This window comes from Triturus cristatus, chromosome 9 (assembly GCF_964204655.1).
Source record: "Triturus cristatus chromosome 9, aTriCri1.1, whole genome shotgun sequence".
NCBI lineage: Eukaryota > Metazoa > Chordata > Amphibia > Caudata > Salamandridae > Triturus > Triturus cristatus.
Genome location: NC_140592.1, coordinates 1,216,643,737 through 1,216,662,767, shown reverse-complemented (window position 1 = coordinate 1,216,662,767; position 19,031 = coordinate 1,216,643,737). Strand labels below are relative to the sequence as shown.

At 45.9% G+C, this 19,031-nt stretch overlaps 1 protein-coding gene across 2 annotated transcripts in view; it reads left to right on the top strand.

Annotated features, from left to right (window-relative positions):
- RGS6 (regulator of G protein signaling 6) overlaps nucleotides 1-19,031 on the top strand; it is a 1,064,816-nt gene that overhangs the window by 855,455 nt on the left and 190,330 nt on the right. For both annotated transcript variants that reach the window (XM_085627281.1, XM_085627283.1), the window contains exon 14: nucleotides 3,856-3,981. In XM_085627281.1, the coding sequence (XP_085483407.1) occupies nucleotides 3,856-3,981 (126 nt within the window). The remainder of the gene's footprint in view (nucleotides 1-3,855; nucleotides 3,982-19,031) is intronic.

Here is a 19,031-nt window from a genome sequence, read left to right as displayed (position 1 = left end):
CAATTGATGGACGGAATGCAGAACAAATCAAAACATTCACCCCCAGTCAAGAGACTCACCATGCCACCCCAGTGCTCTCCATGCCACTGGAATCAAGCTATTGTGGCTGAAGAGGGGTGAAACCCCGAAACCGGTCCTATGATGCTTGTTTCCAGTCCAGGGAGGACCTGGCTTGGCAGTTCGGGCTGGACTGTTCCCATGAGGCACAGGGCCAAGACTGATTTGCATATGGCTGGGTTACAACTGGCATGGCATGGGGAGCAAAAAAAGATGGATTTAGGCCCAGATCTTTGTACTGGGGTGACTGTATGACATTGTTCTGCATTCTGTCCATCAACTGTTGTTTTTGCATTTGTCACTCCGAGTGGGATGGGTATGGCCAGACGTGGGTCCCGTGCTCTCCATGCCACTGGAATCAAGCTATCGTGGCTGAAGAGGGGTGAAACCCCCGAAACCGGTCCTAGGATGCTTGTTTCCAGTCCAGGGAGGACCTGGCTTGGCAGTTCGGGCTGGACTGTTCCCATGAGGCACAGGGCCAAGACTGATTTGCATATGGCTGGGTTCAAACTGGAATGGCATGGTGAGCAGAAAAAAAACGATGGATTTAGGCCCAGATCTTTGTACTGGGGTGACTGTATGACATTGTTCTGCATTCTTTCCATCAACTGTTGTTTTTGCATCTTACTGTATATAGGCATTGGAACCACACCCCACATGTGCCCTAAACATTCATCATGTTTTTACTTTATGTTATGCCCCCAATTTGCTAAAGCAGAACACGGAATCTTGAAATGGAAATGTATGTGTTCAAACCTATGCGCACCACATTCCCCACATGATTTGACATGTTCAAATACTTTTACACAAAATATAATTTATCATGCAGCTGAAGTTTCATCAATTTACCCACCAAAGTTGCAGTTAAGACATGTTCACGATTCACTGTGCTTTATTTAACAGCAGATTAGCAAGATATGTGTTCGCTTTAATTATTGTGAAGATGCGTAACAAAACTAGCCTTTATCTAATGCGCTCTTGTTATAGTCAATGAAATTATGATTTTTCTGAGGTGGCACATTCATTCAGTCACACTTGTTTGAGTCCAGAAAGCCCGGAGGCGAACTGCTAAGTGACCCTCTATACTTTGAAATTACACCGGACTGTTAATTCCCTTGGTCATGGAAGTATTGTAATTGGAAACATTTACAACGGTAACACATACATTGGGGGTTAAGGTCTGGCAGCGGAAAGCAGGTGAAGTCATGAAAAGCGGAGTCTGACAGTCAATTTATACATTTTTAGGTGGCAAATGTTGTCCCATTTCCTCTTTGTTCTGAGCTTCTTCCTTCAGGGACGCGCGGAGCCAGCTTCTCGCACCAAAATATAACCCCCCTCCATTGTGCGCTGTAAGATTCAAGAAGATGCATTTGCAAATTTGAAAGATTTATGGGCAGTAGTTTTTTTTTATCAATGGGCCAGACATAGCATGGCTAAAATACACCAACATTGACTAAGACAACAGCTCTCACATTGCCGTGACTGATTGGCTTTGCCAGTGCTTGTTAGTACTACGGTCTCTACTGGTGAGATCGCAAAATAACTGGCGCTTGGTAGGTAATATGATCAAGTACTAGATACGGTGTCTTGTTCGCTTGTATTTCACAATAAACCTGATGTAGGGCATTTTCTGACCCACCTCCATGACTTGATCTGGACTTCACTGTTGGGGAGGAGACGAGGACTCAGGAAGCAGTGAGATTTGCTATAAAGCTATAAGGAAAGAGCTTTGAGCATGTATGAAGCCACGCCATGAGTTGTGTTCAATACAGTGTGCCTGTCTAAGTGTGGACACCTAGTCCTCCTGTAACTATGGGCCTCAATTAGGGGGTGCAACACATGTGGAAGACGTGGTTTAAACGGACAGATGCTGCCATGTTCCAAGTGCCAACCCTTCTTTTATTTCAGTGACTCCTCTCAGTATGTCAGCAAAATGTGAAATGACTGTCGGGACCGTCCCTTCTGTGAGTGCTCCTTTCTGCCACATCACCCTATGAAAGGCCCAATTTTGAACAGGACAGTTATGGGACACACACCAACAAATACAGCTGTCTCGTCCACCCTTCTCTTTGTTCCTGTGCCTGTGTGGTGACCACTTCCAACCAGGTCCTTACAGACTCCATTTCCAGTCCTGTGGTTTTGTGTGACAGCCTAATGCATCATCGGTGTTGCCGCCTTGTTTACGTTGTATTAAACTAACTAGACTAACACACCTGATATCAATGATTTGTAGGTGAACATTTCAAGTCAAGACTGGAGGCAGAGTCAGTGACCTAGAGAGCAGTGGTCACCTTGCCTGGCTCCTTTAGACTGCTGGTGAATACAATGTGTCTGATGACAGAACTGCTGCCAGCTTCACCATTAGAAACACTCTTTCGGCAGTCTGACGTCAGTAGAAATAGCATCTAGGCTGCCGAAAAGTTTTTTAATATAGCCTTAGAACCCTCTGTAGTGGGCTCTACCGGCCATTGAAGGCCCACTTCAGCATTAAAGGTCCAAGCCGAACGCGAGAGCCTTTAACAAGGGAGCGGGCCATTAATGGCTGGTAGAGTCCACTACGGAGGACTCTAAGGACATCAGAATATTCTGCTCCTAGAGGGCAAATGTTCTCATTTTTAAAACAAAGGCCTCACAGAGTACGAGAGGGTTGAAATACCCTCGGGCTGCGTGAGGCCTCTGCTAAACATTGGAATGTTGATGCTCCGGGCTTCTACAGGCTATTATAAGCCCGCAGCACTCCATTGTTTTCAATGGAGCAGTCAACATTCCAATGTTCTAATAAGAGTTTAGTTATAACTAAAACATAAAGATAAACCACAACATATGTAGAGATAAAATGTCATTCTGGGAAATACCTAAGCTGGGGCATTGATGTAAGGAGTTAGACACATGAATTTCATTTGTAACGGATGTTAAATACCATATGGTTAAACTTATAAAATTATCCCGTAGCCAAGCTTGTATAAACTACAACTAAAAAAAGGGAAGGTGTAAATTGTGGACTTATGAGTAATACTGTTGTGTTTATTTTGGCATTTGCTTCCCCACATCAGTATCAACATTGGACGTTGCTTCTATGATTAGGCTCCGAACAATTTCATTTGTTACATTTATCGGTGATACCTCATGTCTCCTTCCTTTAAATCCTTGTTTCTCTCTTGGTCAGATTTCTTTTGAAGTCCTCCCTCCAAGCCCTCATCACGAGTGGCGTTTTAATTCCAAAGGTGGGGTAAAAAAGAGTCACCAACCCCATCAGAATGATGAGATCTGCGATAACTCCAGTGATCTGATGTCTTTTTCCTGGAGAGTCCACCTGCCAAAAGCAATGCAGTGTTCCATGAATGTTTGGGAGTAAAATGAGGAACTACCAAGAAAATATGGACTAAAATGACCCGTTTCCAAAATACTTGCTCTTTTGTAAGGGCGCCTTCAGGATAAGCCTTCTCCTCCAGTGTGACCAATACCCCGGTATCTGCAACTCTGGGGGTGAGGGGCAGAGTACCTGCTAGAACTCGAGGGATCTTGTGCAGAGGCCCTTGGTACCTATATGGAGTATGTAGCCTCTCAGATGGCAACCATTAGATGTTGAATTAACCCCCCTCTGCACATACTGTGTGCCTCTCCCCTGATGTACTCAGCACCCGGAAGAGGTTCTTACTCAACGCACAGTGCAGTAGCGGGCTCATCCGTCGGTGTTCTTAATGCTCCATGCTCTGATGTTACTTACAAGAGAAGGTAAACATGTGGCCATATTCTCCATCATCTGAATGTTTCCATTTTCCTTTTTTTGAATAACAGCAAAGAGCCAGGTGTGCAGCGCGTCAAGAGATGGGGCTTCTCCATGGATGAGATGCTGAAGGACCCTATGGGGCGAGATCAGTTTCTTCGGTTCCTGGAGTCAGAGTTCAGCTCTGAAAACCTAAGGTAGGAGCAGTGGTACAACCTGTGCTTCCAAAGATGCTTAGAAAAACTTGGAGGGAAATGACTGTGTGTTCACTGAAGCTAAGAGTGGAAGTACACTGCTGAACTGTGGCCCACTTGGATGTTGCACTATTAGCCTGAAATGAGGTGCACTAAATAAATGTAAAATCCCAGCCTCAAGATATAGAACTTGGACTGACGTCAGTTGGATGTTGATGCTGGTGATTTATGAATGTTGGTAAATGCTTCTTAAGTTTCAGTCATATTTTCATCACGCGAGGGGGGGGTCAAAGGCTGGGCATGTTTTATGATAACCTCAATTTTGTTGCTCCTTTAATTTATAGTGAGTTTGTCCCAAAAGGAACTTTGGAAAGGATGACCACAATTTCAAGCCATAATATTTATATTTTCATTTTAAAAACATTTCTTTGAGATGAATCTCTCAGCATGTGATATTGTTTGTGGATATCTATCTATCTATCTATCTATCTATCTATCTATCTATCTATCTATCTATCTATCTATCTATCTATCTATCTATCTATCTATCTATCTATCTATCTATCTATCTATCTATCCATCCATCCATCTATCTCTGATTGTTCAGTCAAGCCATCCACCTAGCTCTAAGTCTCTCCTTAATTACCCCTCTCTCTCTCTGGCTCCCATCATGCTATGCTAGTCAACATTTAATTAAACTACAGTATAATTAATATTAGCCCATGTCTCTGTGCCCCCCATTTTGAAACCTCATGCTACATTTTCCAACCCCTGTGAAGTACCAGCATAGTGACCATTGTTTTGTTGCAGGGATTCTGCGGAGTTACAGAACTATGCTTGGGATTATGGAACCTTAGTAGTCAGGGACTGAGTCATCCTACCACCTTAGTACCCATTAGCCTGGGGACCAACTAGATATAGTGTCTCACTTGCCCCCCTACTCACTCACAGAGGAGCAAGTGATTAGACACCCCAGTATACAACACTCCCGACTTTCCAAGGAATCGCGGTTGCAGGAGACACCCTTTCGCTCTCACACTCGTACTAGTCCACAATAAGCTATGACAGAGACACGAGGAAAGTTTAAAATGTTTATTTTAACTATTGTGCTCTAGTATGCAGTATACGTGCCACAGCAAGTAGAAAAATGCCTAACACAAATACAGTCAGCATAGAAGGTAGTCTGTAAATCATAACTGGAGCTGTCATTGTATATGACAGTGTAGCCTAACCTCCCTCCCCTTCTAGAGAAACAAATCGATTATATATTAGAAGATCTCTGAGTGTTGGCAGCAGACCCCGAACCTTAGTAAACACAGAAGAAAGTTCTGCATCTCAGGTGCTGTCACAATCTTTTCCCTGGAAAGGTCCCTCTCCAAGTGTGTTTATCCTATCATTCAATCAGTCAATCAGGGGTTTAAAAGCACACTACTCACCCGTGAGGGTCCCAAGGTGCTGGGGGTGGGGGGAGGAGGGGTGCAGCTCCGGTTCAGCCAAAGAGGTCTTGAGGCTCTTCCTGAAGGTGTGCAGAGTAGGGGAGCATCTGATGTTGTCTGGGAGCTTGTTCCAGGCTCTGGCTGTGATGTAGGAGAAGGCTCTTCCACTTGCTCTGGTTCTGTGTTTGCATGGGATTTCTACCAAGGCGAGGTCAGTGAAGCAGAAGTTCTTTTGGGTATGTGAAAGGAAACTCTTTCGCTGAGGTATTTGGGTCCGATGTTGTGGAGTGATTTGTAGGCGTGGGTGAGTAGCTTGAAGGTTACTCTCTTCTTGACCTGGGAGCCAGTTGAGGTATCGCAGGTGATGGGTGATGTGCTCATGTTGCGGGATGCCGAGGACGAGTCTGGCCACGGTGTTTCTGGATGGTTTGGTGCTTGTGTAGCAGGGTTTTGTTGATTCCGACGTTGAGGGTGTTGCCGTAGTCCAGTCTGCTGGTTATGAGTGCATGGGTGACGGTCTTTCTGGCTTCTGGGGGATCCACTTGAAAGTCTTGCGGAGGATGCAGATGATCTTGAAGCAGGTGGAGGCAACGGCGTAGGGTCATGGTGAGGGAGGAGTCGAGCATGATACCGAGGTTCCGGGCGTGGTCTGTGGGGGTGGGTGGGGAGTCGAGGGCGGAGTGCCACCAGGAATTGTCCCATGCAGAGGGGCAAGGTCCGAGGACTAGGACTTCTGTCTTCTCTGAGTTGAGTTTCAGACAGCTGCTGCTCATCCAAGCTGTGACACCATTCATTCCTTCTTAGAAGCTGAGTCTGGTGGTTTCAGAGTCCTTCGTGAGGGAGAGGATGAGCTGGGTGTCGTCGGAGTAGGATACAATGCTGACTCCATGTTTTATGACGATGACGGCTAGGGGAGGCCATGCAGATGTTGAAGAGCGTGGGACTGAGCGATGATCCTTGTGGTACTCCGCAATCGATCGCTGTGGGTTCGGAGAGGAAAGGTGGGAGTCTGATCCTTTGGGATCTTCCAGCGAGGAAGGAGCGTAGCCAGTCGAGGGGGGTTCCCTGTATTCCGGCGTCGTGGAGTCTGGCTGCGAGGGTGTGGTGGGAGACGGTGTCGAAGGCTGCAAAGAGGTCAAGTAGGATGAGGGCTGCAGTGTGGCCTTGGTCGAGGAGTGTGCGGATGTCGTCTGTGGCAGTGAGGACGGCAGTCTCTGTGCTGTGGTTGCTGTGTAACCCGGATTGGAAGGGGTCTCACCTATCTGTGCATACTTATATGACAAAAGTACGTGTTTCCAAACAACAGCTGCATTTGCGTGTTTCGTCGAGGTGCTAGGGCCTAACCAGAACAGAATAACAAGGGGCATTGTTGCTTGACCTTGTCTACATATTTAGACTAAATCCCAGAAAAGAACAGAACACAAAAACACAGCGTGTTCTGTGTGAAAGTACAGTGTGGCACAAAGCAAAATATGTCTATAGAGTAACGTGTGCAAAGCAGAGGACAGTCTCCAACGTGCTCATGCTAACATATGGAAAATGACAATGGACCTGCACCGGCATATGACAGTTTGTATAATCTGCAAGCAAGAAAAGGCTGACCTCTGGCTGTTTTGTGAACACTGCACTAAAAACAATATTTCTTGCAACTCATATGTAACCAGAGCTGTGGAAAGTTTACATTTCATTGGGGATGTGGTGCAAAGTACACACCTTTCCAATGCTCTGAAGTTCCAAAACTGTGGTACAATTTTGCTAGCAGGCTCAAGGTCCACATATACATAATATAGAAACAGGTTTAACTAGTTTTTTTGTTTTGTGGAATGTTTCACCTGTGTTAAAGGTTCACAAAGAGGGAAGAAATAAGTCAGAGAATAACCAATTTTTCCAACCTGGATCCAGTCTCCAGCTCCATCAGCACTTTTACCAAATAAGCAGTGACGCGGACCCAGATCTGTGCTAGTCGACTGACCTGTCTTGTGTTGCTATTCAAGAGGGGCATTTGAAATGTGTGGGCTGTGTAATTGCATCATTATCCTTACCTTTGTGATAGAAGATCCATTTTCAATCATCCCAGCATTCCATCTACAGCTGACAGGCAGGACTGGACACACGTTACAGCTTAAACCTTCACATGGCCATCGCCGCCATAACACAATCTCACAACTTCACAACTTTGAATGAGTAGGAGAAACACGAGAGGCCGGCGACCTTTCACCCAGCAATAAAGAATCTTAACCTTCCAAGACATTGAAGGTAAAACCTTCCATGAATCCTAGAGGACCTTCCCTATCTTTATAGACAAGTCAACAACTCGGCCATCCCAAGTCTTGCCGGCTTTGAGATGTGCCTAGTCAACGACTCGGCCATCTCAAGTCTTGCAGGCTTTGAGATGTGCCTAGTCAACGACTCGGCCATCCCAAGTCTTGCCGGCTTTGAGATGTGCCTAGTCAACGACTCGGCCATCTCAAGTCTTGCGGGCTTTGAGATGTGCCTAGTCAACGACTCGGCCATCCCAAGTCTTGCAGGCTTTGAGATGTGCCTAGTCAACGACTCAGCCATCCCAAGTCTTGCGGGCTTTGAAATGTGCCTAGTCAAAGACTCGGCCATCTCAAGTCTTGCGGGCTTTGAGATGTGCCTAGTCAATGACTCGGCCATCTCAAGTCTTGCGGGCTTTGAGATGTGCCTAGTCAACGACTCGGCCATCTCAAGTCTTGCGGGCTTTGAGATGTGCCTAGTCAACGACTCGGCTATCTCAAGTCTTGCAGGCTTTGAGATGTGCCCAGCGGCTACGTGAAATGCCTGGGGCCCCAGGAGTGACTCCATGGTGTGATCAGTGAAGAGATGCTAACCCTCTTGCTTCATGCACAGCACAACTTCCCCATATATGTGTGTCAAGTCACGAAAGCATTTATTATTGCGGGAAGTAATTCTGCAGGAGTCATCTTTCTCATACTCTCCCATGCCTTTGTCAATTCTCCAACTCTTTATTAGTAAATATGTGAAAAGGACACAGTCTGCTCAATTTATATAAATTGTACATGACTATTATCTGAATATTACCATAAAGCTCCTTTTTTATATATTTGGTGGCAACTCACAAAGACATGTAAGAGTGAGTAAAAGATTCCTTCAGGATCACTTCTTTACATAGGTCATGATGCCTTGTGAATAGATCCCAGGCTTTCTATAATCAAGAGAAAGTGGTATAGAACCTCTTTCGCATTAAATCTCGGGAAACGCACATATTGTTCAATATTAACAGAGAATAAATGGAAAGCAGTCCCTGCAGCCATGTTCACCCACAGAGTAACTGGATTGCAGTCCCTGCAGTCATGTTCACCCAAAGAACAAATGGGACAGAGTCCCTGCAGCAGTGTTCACCCATAGGATAAATGGAACGCAGTCCCCGCCCTCCTGTTCACCCACGAATTAACGGAACACAGACCCTGTACTCCTGTTCACCGACAGAGTAAATGGAATACAGCCCTTGCAGTCATGTTCACCCATAGAATAAATTGAACGCAGTCCTCGCACTCCTGTTCACCGACAGAATTAATGGAACGCAGTCCCTGCAGTCATGTTAACCCAAAGAGCAAATGGGACAGAGTCCCTGCAGCCATGTTCACCCATAGAATAAATGGAACGCACTCTCTGCAGCCATGTTCACCCCCAGAATACATGTAACGCAGTCCCTGCAGTCATGTTCACCCAAAGAACAAATAGAACGCAGTCCTCGCGCTCCTGTTCACCCATAGAATAAATTAACGCAGTCCTCGCGCTCCTGTTCACCCACAGAATGAATGGAACGCAGTCCCTGCACTCCTGTTCACCCACAGAATTAACGGAACACATACCCTGCACTCCTGTTCACCGACAGAGTAACTGGATTGCAGTCCCTGCAGTCATGTTCACCCAAAGAACAAATGGAACGCAGTCCTCGCGCTCCTGTTCACCCATAGAATAAATTAACGCAGTCCTCGCGCTCCTGTTCACCCACAGAATGAATGGAACGCAGTCCCTGCACTCCTGTTCACCCACAGAATTAACGGAACACATACCCTGCACTCCTGTTCACCGACAGAGTAACTGGATTGCAGTCCCTGCAGTCATGTTCACCCAAAGAACAAATGGGACAGAGTCCCTGCAGCAGTGTTCACCCATAGGATAAATGGAACGCAGTCCCCGCCCTCCTGTTCACCCATAGAATAAATTGAACGCAGTCCCCGCACTCCTGTTCAGTCACCATACTAACGGAACGCAGTCCCCGCCCTCCTGTTCACCCACAGAATGAATGGAACGCAGTCCCCGCCCTCCTGTTCTCCCACAGAATGAATGGAACGCAGTCCCCGCCCTCCTGTTCACCCACAGAATGAATGGAACGCAGTCCCTGCAGTCATATTCACCCAAAGAACAAATGAAAGGCAGTCTCTGCAGTCATGCCCACCCATAGAATAAATGGAACTCCTTCCCTGCAGTCATGTTCACCCAAAGAACAAATGGGACAGGTTCCCTACAGCCATGTTCACCCACTGAATAAATGGAACGCAGTCCCTGCACTCCTGTTCACCCATAGAATAAATGGAACGCAGTCCTCGCGCTCCTGTTCACCCATAGAATAAATGGAACGCAGTCCTCGCGCTCCTGTTCACCCATAGAATAAATGGAACGCAGTCCTCGCGCTCCTGTTCACCCACAGAATGAATGGAACGCAGTCCCCGCACTCCTGTTCACCCATAGAATAAATGGAACGCAGTCCCCGCACTCCTGTTCACCCATAGGATAAATGGAACGCAGTCCTCGCGCTCCTGTTCACCCATAGGATAAATGGAACGCAGTCCCCGCACTCCTGTTCACCCATAGGATAAATGGAACGCAGTCCTCGCGCTCCTGTTCACCCATAGAATAAATGGAACGCAGTCCTCGCGCTCCTGTTCACCCACAGAATGAATGGAACGCAGTCCTCGCGCTCCTGTTCACCCATAGAATAAATGGAACGCAGTCCTCGCGCTCCTGTTCACCCATAGAATAAATGGAACGCAGTCCTCGCGCTCCTGTTCACCCACTGAATAAATGGAACGCAGTCCTCGCGCTCCTGTTCACCCATAGAATATATGGAATTCGGCCCTGCAGTCATGTTCACCCACAGGGGATGTGTTTTCATATATTTCCCATCCTCTATATGGCTGCTATTTGACGCAAGTTTTAATTTGCAAAAATAAGTACGAGAGGGAATGGTTCTGGAGTTTTCTATTCATAATAAGTCCTTCTGTTGTAGTAAACCCTGTCGACCAGCATAATGGCGTGGAAAGTTATCAGGTCTTTGAAGTGAAGCCAATATCCCTTACTCATGAACCTTTTACTGTGCTTTGGAAGTTTATGTTCACAATTGTGAATTTAGCCACTTTAGGAATGAAGGACAGATTAAATATGTGTTTATCACTTTCAGTCTTGGAAGGGTCAGTGTGCTTATTCAGTTTGTCTTGAAAGGCAGTGAGAATAAGCCAGTGTTGAAGGTGTCTAATTTAAAAATAAATAGCTTTATCCGAAGCACTTACCCAAAGTCCTGAAATGGGGTCACTATTTGGAGTTTTGCAATGTGGGAGCCTTTCTAAGCTAAAAAGAGTTGCTTTGCTGCAGCGAGGAATGTTTTTAACTGTCACAAGACATTGATCAGTACAAAGGGGCGTGCTGACGTCATTGAGCAGCCGTCCTCATACTCCTCCTCTAAGCCCCGCCCACAAAGTCTCCCTGCCAGCTTGCCGTGAGACCCACCCAGCAACATTGGTACTTCCCCAGGCAGTATCTCTACTCTCTGGCAGACCTTTCCGCACCCTGCCTCAGCCCGGCGCACCCGCGGCACACCTTCCCACTGCCTGCATTTCCTACTGGTGGCCAGTGGCGGCTGGTGACATTTGAAAGTGGTGAGGCGTCAAATTATTGGCAACCTGCACTATGGTGATCGAGCGTAACTTGCAAGCCTGAACAACTTAAGAGGGGTTCGAGGGGGGGAGGGGGTTCTCCCTCCAAGAAAATTTTGAAATAAAGAGTGGACAAATGGTGCATTTTCAAGCAAGGAAGCAGGAAGGTTAATAAAGCAATACGATTGAAATATTTATCATTTAAGAAATTGCTGATTTTTATGAGTTATAGAGGACAATCTTTGCGTGTTTGACCAGCAGAGTGCCCGCACTTTTACTAAATGGCCTGAAGAAAGTCACATTTTCACCCTTCCCACTGGTTACCTGGAAGGTTTCAGATACTTAGCACTCTGGTCAACAGCCTCAGGTAATTAATACTGCAAGGCCAGCTCATGGTACCACCTACCGAAAGACCACTCACAGCTGCCAGTAGTGCAAGACATACATGACCTCAGTTTTAAGACTTCTCCAAACTGATGGCCGACTCCTATGGACTCCCTAATTGTCATGCTGTGAAAAATGGCAACAGTTTCTTTTGAAGTTGAGAAGACGGATCATTTACTCAATTTTTGAGAGATGTTAACTATGACGATTAGGTGTATTCACCACCATACTGCTAGTAGACACACAATAATTGTATCAGTCCGCCCAGCCCAACAAACGGTGCATTCCCAAAGAACGTTTATCCATGAATCATCCAATCCTGGAGAAGTCAGTCGGGGTTCATAAAGCAACAGCCATTTGGTCCCCAAACAAACTGCTCTCATTTCGGATCAAGATCTCTGACGTTGGTCTTCAATGTTGCACCTGGTGTTTGAGCCCATGTTGTTTGCTGAGGGGGATTGCTTGCGTACTTTTGCTGTAGTTATTATGAGCACGGCCCTGTTCTCTCCTACAATATTCTTCATATACACTTATCTGTGTCAATGAGATTTGATTGTATATATTGGAATTACCCTGATGCCAGCCCAGTCCCGGTCATTCCGAGATATTTACCCTTCGTAATAGATTCTGTCAAAAACGGGCACCCAAGAAGTCATTTCGCAGCATTGTTATTTGCTAGCATGAGACTAATTTTGTTTCCTTTCTGATCGGCGTTGGCTCATTTTTAAATTGCTTTTTAATCTCTTTTACCTCCTTGTTCATACTAGTTGCATAATAAGGGACCGCAGTGCAAATGGTGTTCCACTGGTTAGACAGCACACATCCATTATTTGTTTGCAGGTTTCCCTTTTTGACGGAAAGAAGGGGCTGCCCTTTACTCATCCCCTCTTTATCTTGCGCAGTATTCTCAGTTCTGAAAGTCCATTTGACGAGCACGTCAAATTACTTACTTACTTCTTACTACGAGCTCCTGATGCTGGTGCAGCTACTTTCCCCATCATTAAATAAAAATTAGGCAAGCTTTATTGCAAATGCGTCATAGCGGTACCTCAGCATGATACTACTCTAAACCGACTGACATTAGGACAATGCTACGTATAATCCTTAACATCCAGGATAGACGTGAAATACAGTCCCCAAGATTATTATGGTCCTCATACTATCGAATACGACTTGGATAAACTGCCTCATGTAAATGCCGTGTTGCAGTCGCGGCTCGCAGTACTCGCGGGAGGGCGGTCGCGCAGGGGTGGGGGAGGGTTTCAAAATTAAAATTAACTACAACTTACCTGACCAGGTCCGCGCGACCTCTGTTCCTGAGTTGGGGTTCCGCTTTCTTCTAAACAGGAACAGGCATACTGTAGCTCCCTCCCCTCTTGTAAGACAATCACAACGCTGCAATGGCAGCCTTGTGATTGGTGTGGAGTCCTGGACAGCGCCCAGCCGGGCACCAGTAGGGAGGCGATTTTCTCTATGTAGGCTGCATGCAGCCTACATAGAGAAAATGTTGAGTGTGCATGACTGCGTTGGCCGGCCTCAGGGCCGACCAAGCAGTCAGGGCACTCAGAGTGGTGCAAGCCATTCCTCCCCAACTCGCCCACCCACCCACCCCCAACCAGGCATACACTCCCACCTGCCCCCAACCAGGAATACCCCTGCCGCCTGCTTTCTCGCAGCGTGAAAAACAGAAAATAAAATGTTATTTAAAATACCATTTTATTTTCTGCTTCTCGCACTGCGAGAATGCAGTGGGGCCGCGCCAACACCCTAATGGAGCAGCCGCCACTGCTGGTGATCGTGGAGAGGAGAGATTGAATGCTCCCGAATGTTCCAGCTGGAGGGCATCTTGGAACAGGAAGTGGTCATGGGAAGGCTGGCAGTTTCTTTTCACTGCGCCTTTCATAGTTTTATCCAATTGGTGCTACGTGAGATTTTTGAGCTGCAGTGGCTTGTAAGAAACTACTGTTTTATTTCTCTTCTGTTTGGGCTCATGTACTTATCTACCTCCCAGGAACATGCCACTCTTGGGTGCCAGTGGGACCCACCTCTCCGGAAACCCCACACGGTTGCCTTCTATAACATCTTTCTAGGCATGTTAGATTCTATATGGGTGCCCATACCTCAAAATCTGTCATGCCCACTTGGCACTGTTTTGGTACAGAAAGTTCTGTTACTTCTAAAAGCCCGGTGGGGGGAATCTGTATTACACATGTGGGGATTGCGCTCATTTGCCAGCCTTTAATTAGTTCCCCCACCAGGGTTTGGGCAAAGGGAACCAAATGCACCTTTCTGATCCAGACATTTATGTACCTCGCTTGATGGGTCTTTAAACGCACCATGAACGGGGTCCTGTCTTAATCGATGATCCTGCAACGGCAAAGCACAGAGGTGCCTCAGTCCTTGGTTGAGTGATAGTCCAACCTGCACAGCCCAAAAATATAGGCCATCACTCCCTCTGAGTCCCCTCTGCTCTTGTGACAGGGTCACATTGTAAACTTCCGGATCTTTATGGATCCTGTCTCCTGGTCCGAACTTTTCAGATACAAGTCATTCATCTTGGGCGTTTAAGTCTAACCAGTTCAATGGAAACAAAGCAATACCAGAACACCAGGAATGCAAAGCAGAAGGTGACAGCATGAAAATCCTGCAGGTTGGCGACCGATCGAAGGGGTATATCAGCAACGAACGACGATGAATAACGCAAAGAGCGCTTAGCGCTTTGTTATTCATTGCCGTCTATCTCTGGAATTTATCGCCCTGGTAGCGCGTTATCAACAACGCGTTGCTCCAGGGCGATAAAAATTACAGAGATAGCGGGGGAAATCGCCGTTTTGCAGGGAACATCGCTGGTTTTCCATAAGGGCGATAACCTTGCTGATACGACCCTGTGGTCGTAACAGCATAATTCACCCCCTTTGTTAGGGAAGGATAAGTCAGGATTTTGTAATAAGTATCCAATTCCTACGACATGCTCTTTAAATGGCAGACGTGAACTACTGACATCACTAACGTGATGCAGTCCTCATGCCTGGAGGTGGGTGGGCTATCCTCTGAAGACATACGAGGCAGACATTCATCCGAGCAGAAGGAGGAGGAAAGGACAGGTAGCTATATTTATTTTTATTAATTACTGGGTCCATCACAGGGAATATAAATTCAGGAGCCCCGGCCCTGTTAAATAAGTGCCGGTGCTTAGCACCGGAAAGCACCGGCACAAATTAAGCACTGCCCTCAATTGTTGGAATGCCCTGATTCACAGCAGATTAGCAGCATATGGTGCTCCTGGGAACATAAAGCCATCTGGTAACACTAATCTTGAGAGGGTGAAAGGCAAGAGTGTTGCTCATTGGGATGCATTGGCCAGGGCTGACTGGCCATTTTTTCCATGGGGCATTTCTCTAGGGCGATGGAGTCACTGGAGGCTAGTTTTTGAGGCCCTGCAAAGACTCTGGTGCCTCTGTCACTTACATCAGACACATCTTGGGCTACAGGAGAGGGAAATAGAGATCAGAGAGTGGAAAAAAGAAAAGAGAGAGAAAGAGAATAGGTGGCCGGAAAGAGATAGTGGAGAGAAAGTGAGATGGGCGGGTTTAAACATTTCTGCCAGGGTTGCTTTTGGTTCTTTGCTTGACCCTGGCTCTATCGAGGGGTTTGGTGGAGTAATGGGAGAGGCCCAGAAATGGATGGGTACACTAAATGAATCTTCACCTAGGAGTGAACTGAGTACAACGAAGCTTAGTTGAAGGCCGAGGCAATTCTGAAGGAAAGACCCGACTGAGCAAGAAGGCTGACGATGAGGTCTGGCAGGTGTGCTGAACTGATATAGTGCACACCAATAGATGTGCTGCAAATTGACCAGGAGATGTTATTCAAGCAACACTAAATGTGCCTCTTAAAATCATCAAGGAATGTCAAATTGTGCAAAGGAGAAAGTGGAAAAACAAAGTTGTGCTGCCGTGTTCTCTTCTGCGAGTATCTTCGAGGCCGTGGATTCACTATTTCAAATGATTGTCGTGTGTATATATGGCTTGTTATTTGTTGGTTATGAATGCCTGGCGTTGTATGTGCATTGCAAATAATTCATAGCTTTAATCATCTGCCCCTTGTATTTGTTGCTACAAGTTTGATGGACGTAATGCGCTCAATGGCCACAAGATGGCACAAAAGCTCCATATGAAAATATTGTTTACGTTTTGTCAGTTCGAAAGATGTATTACAGCTTAACAAATGGTATTGTAACATTTATATAGCACATAAGTGGGGCGCAGAAGCCTTTGCCTATGCGGTAAGCACACTACATCGTGCAGAGCGTGGGATTGGATATCGGGCACTGAAACTCTTTCCTACACGTAGCATGCTGTACCCTGTCCTAGAGAGGTTCTTAACCTCCTGACTTCTGTGGACCCGCACTTAATCATTACTGAAATCCAGGGACCTCCACTGAATCATGATTGAAATCCGGAAACAACCCCCACCCCCGTGCATTCCCCTCAACCCCCTACTGAATAATTACTGGAAGTTGGGGACCCTGCCTTGAACAATTTCCATGGTTTGAACCTCAGAACAATGCAAAAAAATACAGAACCACTCGTTCATCAGACAAATTCACACATGATATTTTAATTCATTTACAAACAGTTTAAACAAAATCTAAATGTATATTTTAATGGAAGTTTGGGGCTTTCCTCATTTCAGCTGAGGCCACCCATCTTCCATACTTTATTCTGTTTAAAGCACTTGCACTGCTCCCAGAAATTATAGGACACCAACCTAATTTTTAGCCTCTAATTGCACATTTCTTCACATTTACTCAGCATTTTAAAACGTTTATTTTTACATGTGGCTTTTTTATTTGCATAAACTTTATTAATCTGTTAATATTATTTAATTTCTTAAGCAGTCATGGACCCTTTGATTACGCATTGCAGACCCTAAGGGGTCCCTGGACCACAGTTTGAGAACCACTGGCGTAAGGTGTTTGGTTGCACGTGTGCTGTCTTTGTTTTGAGATGGTGTGGGAAATGTTTCCATGTTCTGGTTGATGTCCACCCTGGTGCGGTTATTGTGTTATGGGATACATCGCTTAACAGTGTGATAGATGAAGTGAGAGAGAGGCATGCAGTTTAAGGTTTTCAGTAAGCTGGCACTACTGAGCTGGTTATCCTACTGGATTGTCCATTCTGAGGTTTTTGTTAATGTTTATGACTCTAGAAGCTTTGTCTGGTGAGAGAGATGATCATGCAATCTGCTGTGATAGACTTTCTTCCAATCGTCCCTTATATATTTTTATTTATTTTATTTTAAAAGTTTTATATAGCGCTAGCTTGACCCGTGGGTATCAGAGCGCTTTCCATACATACTCTAAAGAAAAACAGACGGAAATTGCATTACATAGTAGGCAGGCAGTAAGGAAGCAAAACCAGGGATAAAAAAAAAATACAGCATGGAAGATAAGGTGGTTAACACAGTCCGGTCGCCAACTATCCTTGAATGTCAAGAGAGAGGAGTAAACTCGGATATTGAAGTCTAGGTTAGTTGACGTTGGTCAGGAAAGTATTTGTTAAGGAGTTGGATTTTCAGGTCCCTTTTGAAACAGGAGAAGGAGGGGTTGCATCTGAGGACTGTAGGGAGAGCATGCCACATCCTGGGAGCGTTGCCAGAGAACGAACGGTATTGTGTGGTTTTCTTTTTCAGTTTTGGAGGAATAAGAAGGAGTGAGTTGGAGCTTCTCAACGATCTGGATTGACCTGCTCTTACCAGTTTGTTGTCCAGGTAGTTAGGGGCTGGAGAGTGAAGGGTTTTGTGTGTGATGCAGGCCAGTTTGTAAATACACCTCCCTTCCATGGGAAGCCAGTTGAGGGAGTTGAGAGCTGGAGTGATGTGATCAAATCTTTTTACTCCAGATACGAGTCGAGCGGCCATGTTCAACACTGCCCTTAGAGGGGCTAGGTGAGCTTTTGGAGTCCCTGTTAGGATGGCGTTCCTGTAGTCGATTTTAGAGAGAACTAGGGATTGGACTACTGTCTTGAGGTCATCATGGGGAAGAAAATGTTTCAATTTCTTGAGGTGTTTCAGAGAGAAAAGAGCACTTTTAGCAGAGTTTTTGATGTGGGCCTCCAAAGATAAGTTCTTGTCAAGGGTGATGCCTAGAGACTTAACTGAGGCGGATAGGACGATGGGGCAGTTTAGGGCGACCAGATTCTTGAGCCACTCTTGGATTGGACGATGGTTGCTTTTTTGGAGAGTATAGGATTAGTTCTGCTTTATCTGGATTGAGTTTTAAGTGGTTAGCGTTGAACCAAGTTTGGATCTCGGTTAGAGTGGCATTGGGGTGTTGGATGTCGCTGGGAGACTTGATTTTGAAATAGATTTGGGTGTCATCAGCGTAAAGGTGGTAATTCACTCCAGCTTTTTTCAAGATGATTGTGAGGGGCTCCATGAAAAGATTGAAGAGGGCCGGGGAGAGGATCGAGCCTTACGGGACCCCAAGTGTGACTTTTGTTGGCTAAAAGAGACAGGAGTTGATTTTAATTTGTTGCGAGCGGTGTTGAAGGAAGGAGGTGAACCATTTTAGTACTGTGCCATTGATGCCGGAGCGCTTCGACATGGTCTCCAGAAGCGCTGGATGATTTACTGTGTCGAATGCCGCAGATAGGTCAATAAGGATGAGTAGGCAGGCATCACCTTCATCTAAAGCCTTGTGAATATCGTCAAAGACGTTGAGCATAGCCATTTCCGTGCTACAGCCTTTCCTGAATCCTGATTGAAAGGTGTCGAGGAGGTTGAACTCATCAATGTGTTTGTTGAGTTGGTGGAGAACGCATTCCTCCAATGTTTTTGCAAGGAATGGGAGGTTGGAGATAGGTCTGAGGTTGTTGACATCATTAGGGTCGGCCCCTGGTTTTTTGAGAATGGGTGTGATTTGACCAAGTTGAAGGGAGTCTGGGAGGCGTTGATGATTTTTTCCAAAAAGGGGAAATGGTGTGGTTAAGTTCTTTTATGATTGTGGATGGGATGGGGTCCATAGTGTGGGAGGAAGGATTTAGGTCAGAAATTATACTGAAAACCTCATTTTCCGACATTAGCTCAAAGTCGGACCAATGTGCATTGTTTGTTAGCGGGAGGCAGACCTGATTGTCCTTGGTAAGAACTCTTTCTGAATGATCAGGGGTGGTTAGAGTGAGGCAGGTTAAGAGGGAAGGAGGGTTAGAGGTTTCGAGGAAGGATTGATCAATTTTCCAGACTTTATTAGTGAAGAAGGTGGCAATTTCTTCACAACGCTCATTGGTGCCTTTGATTTCTTGAGAGGGAG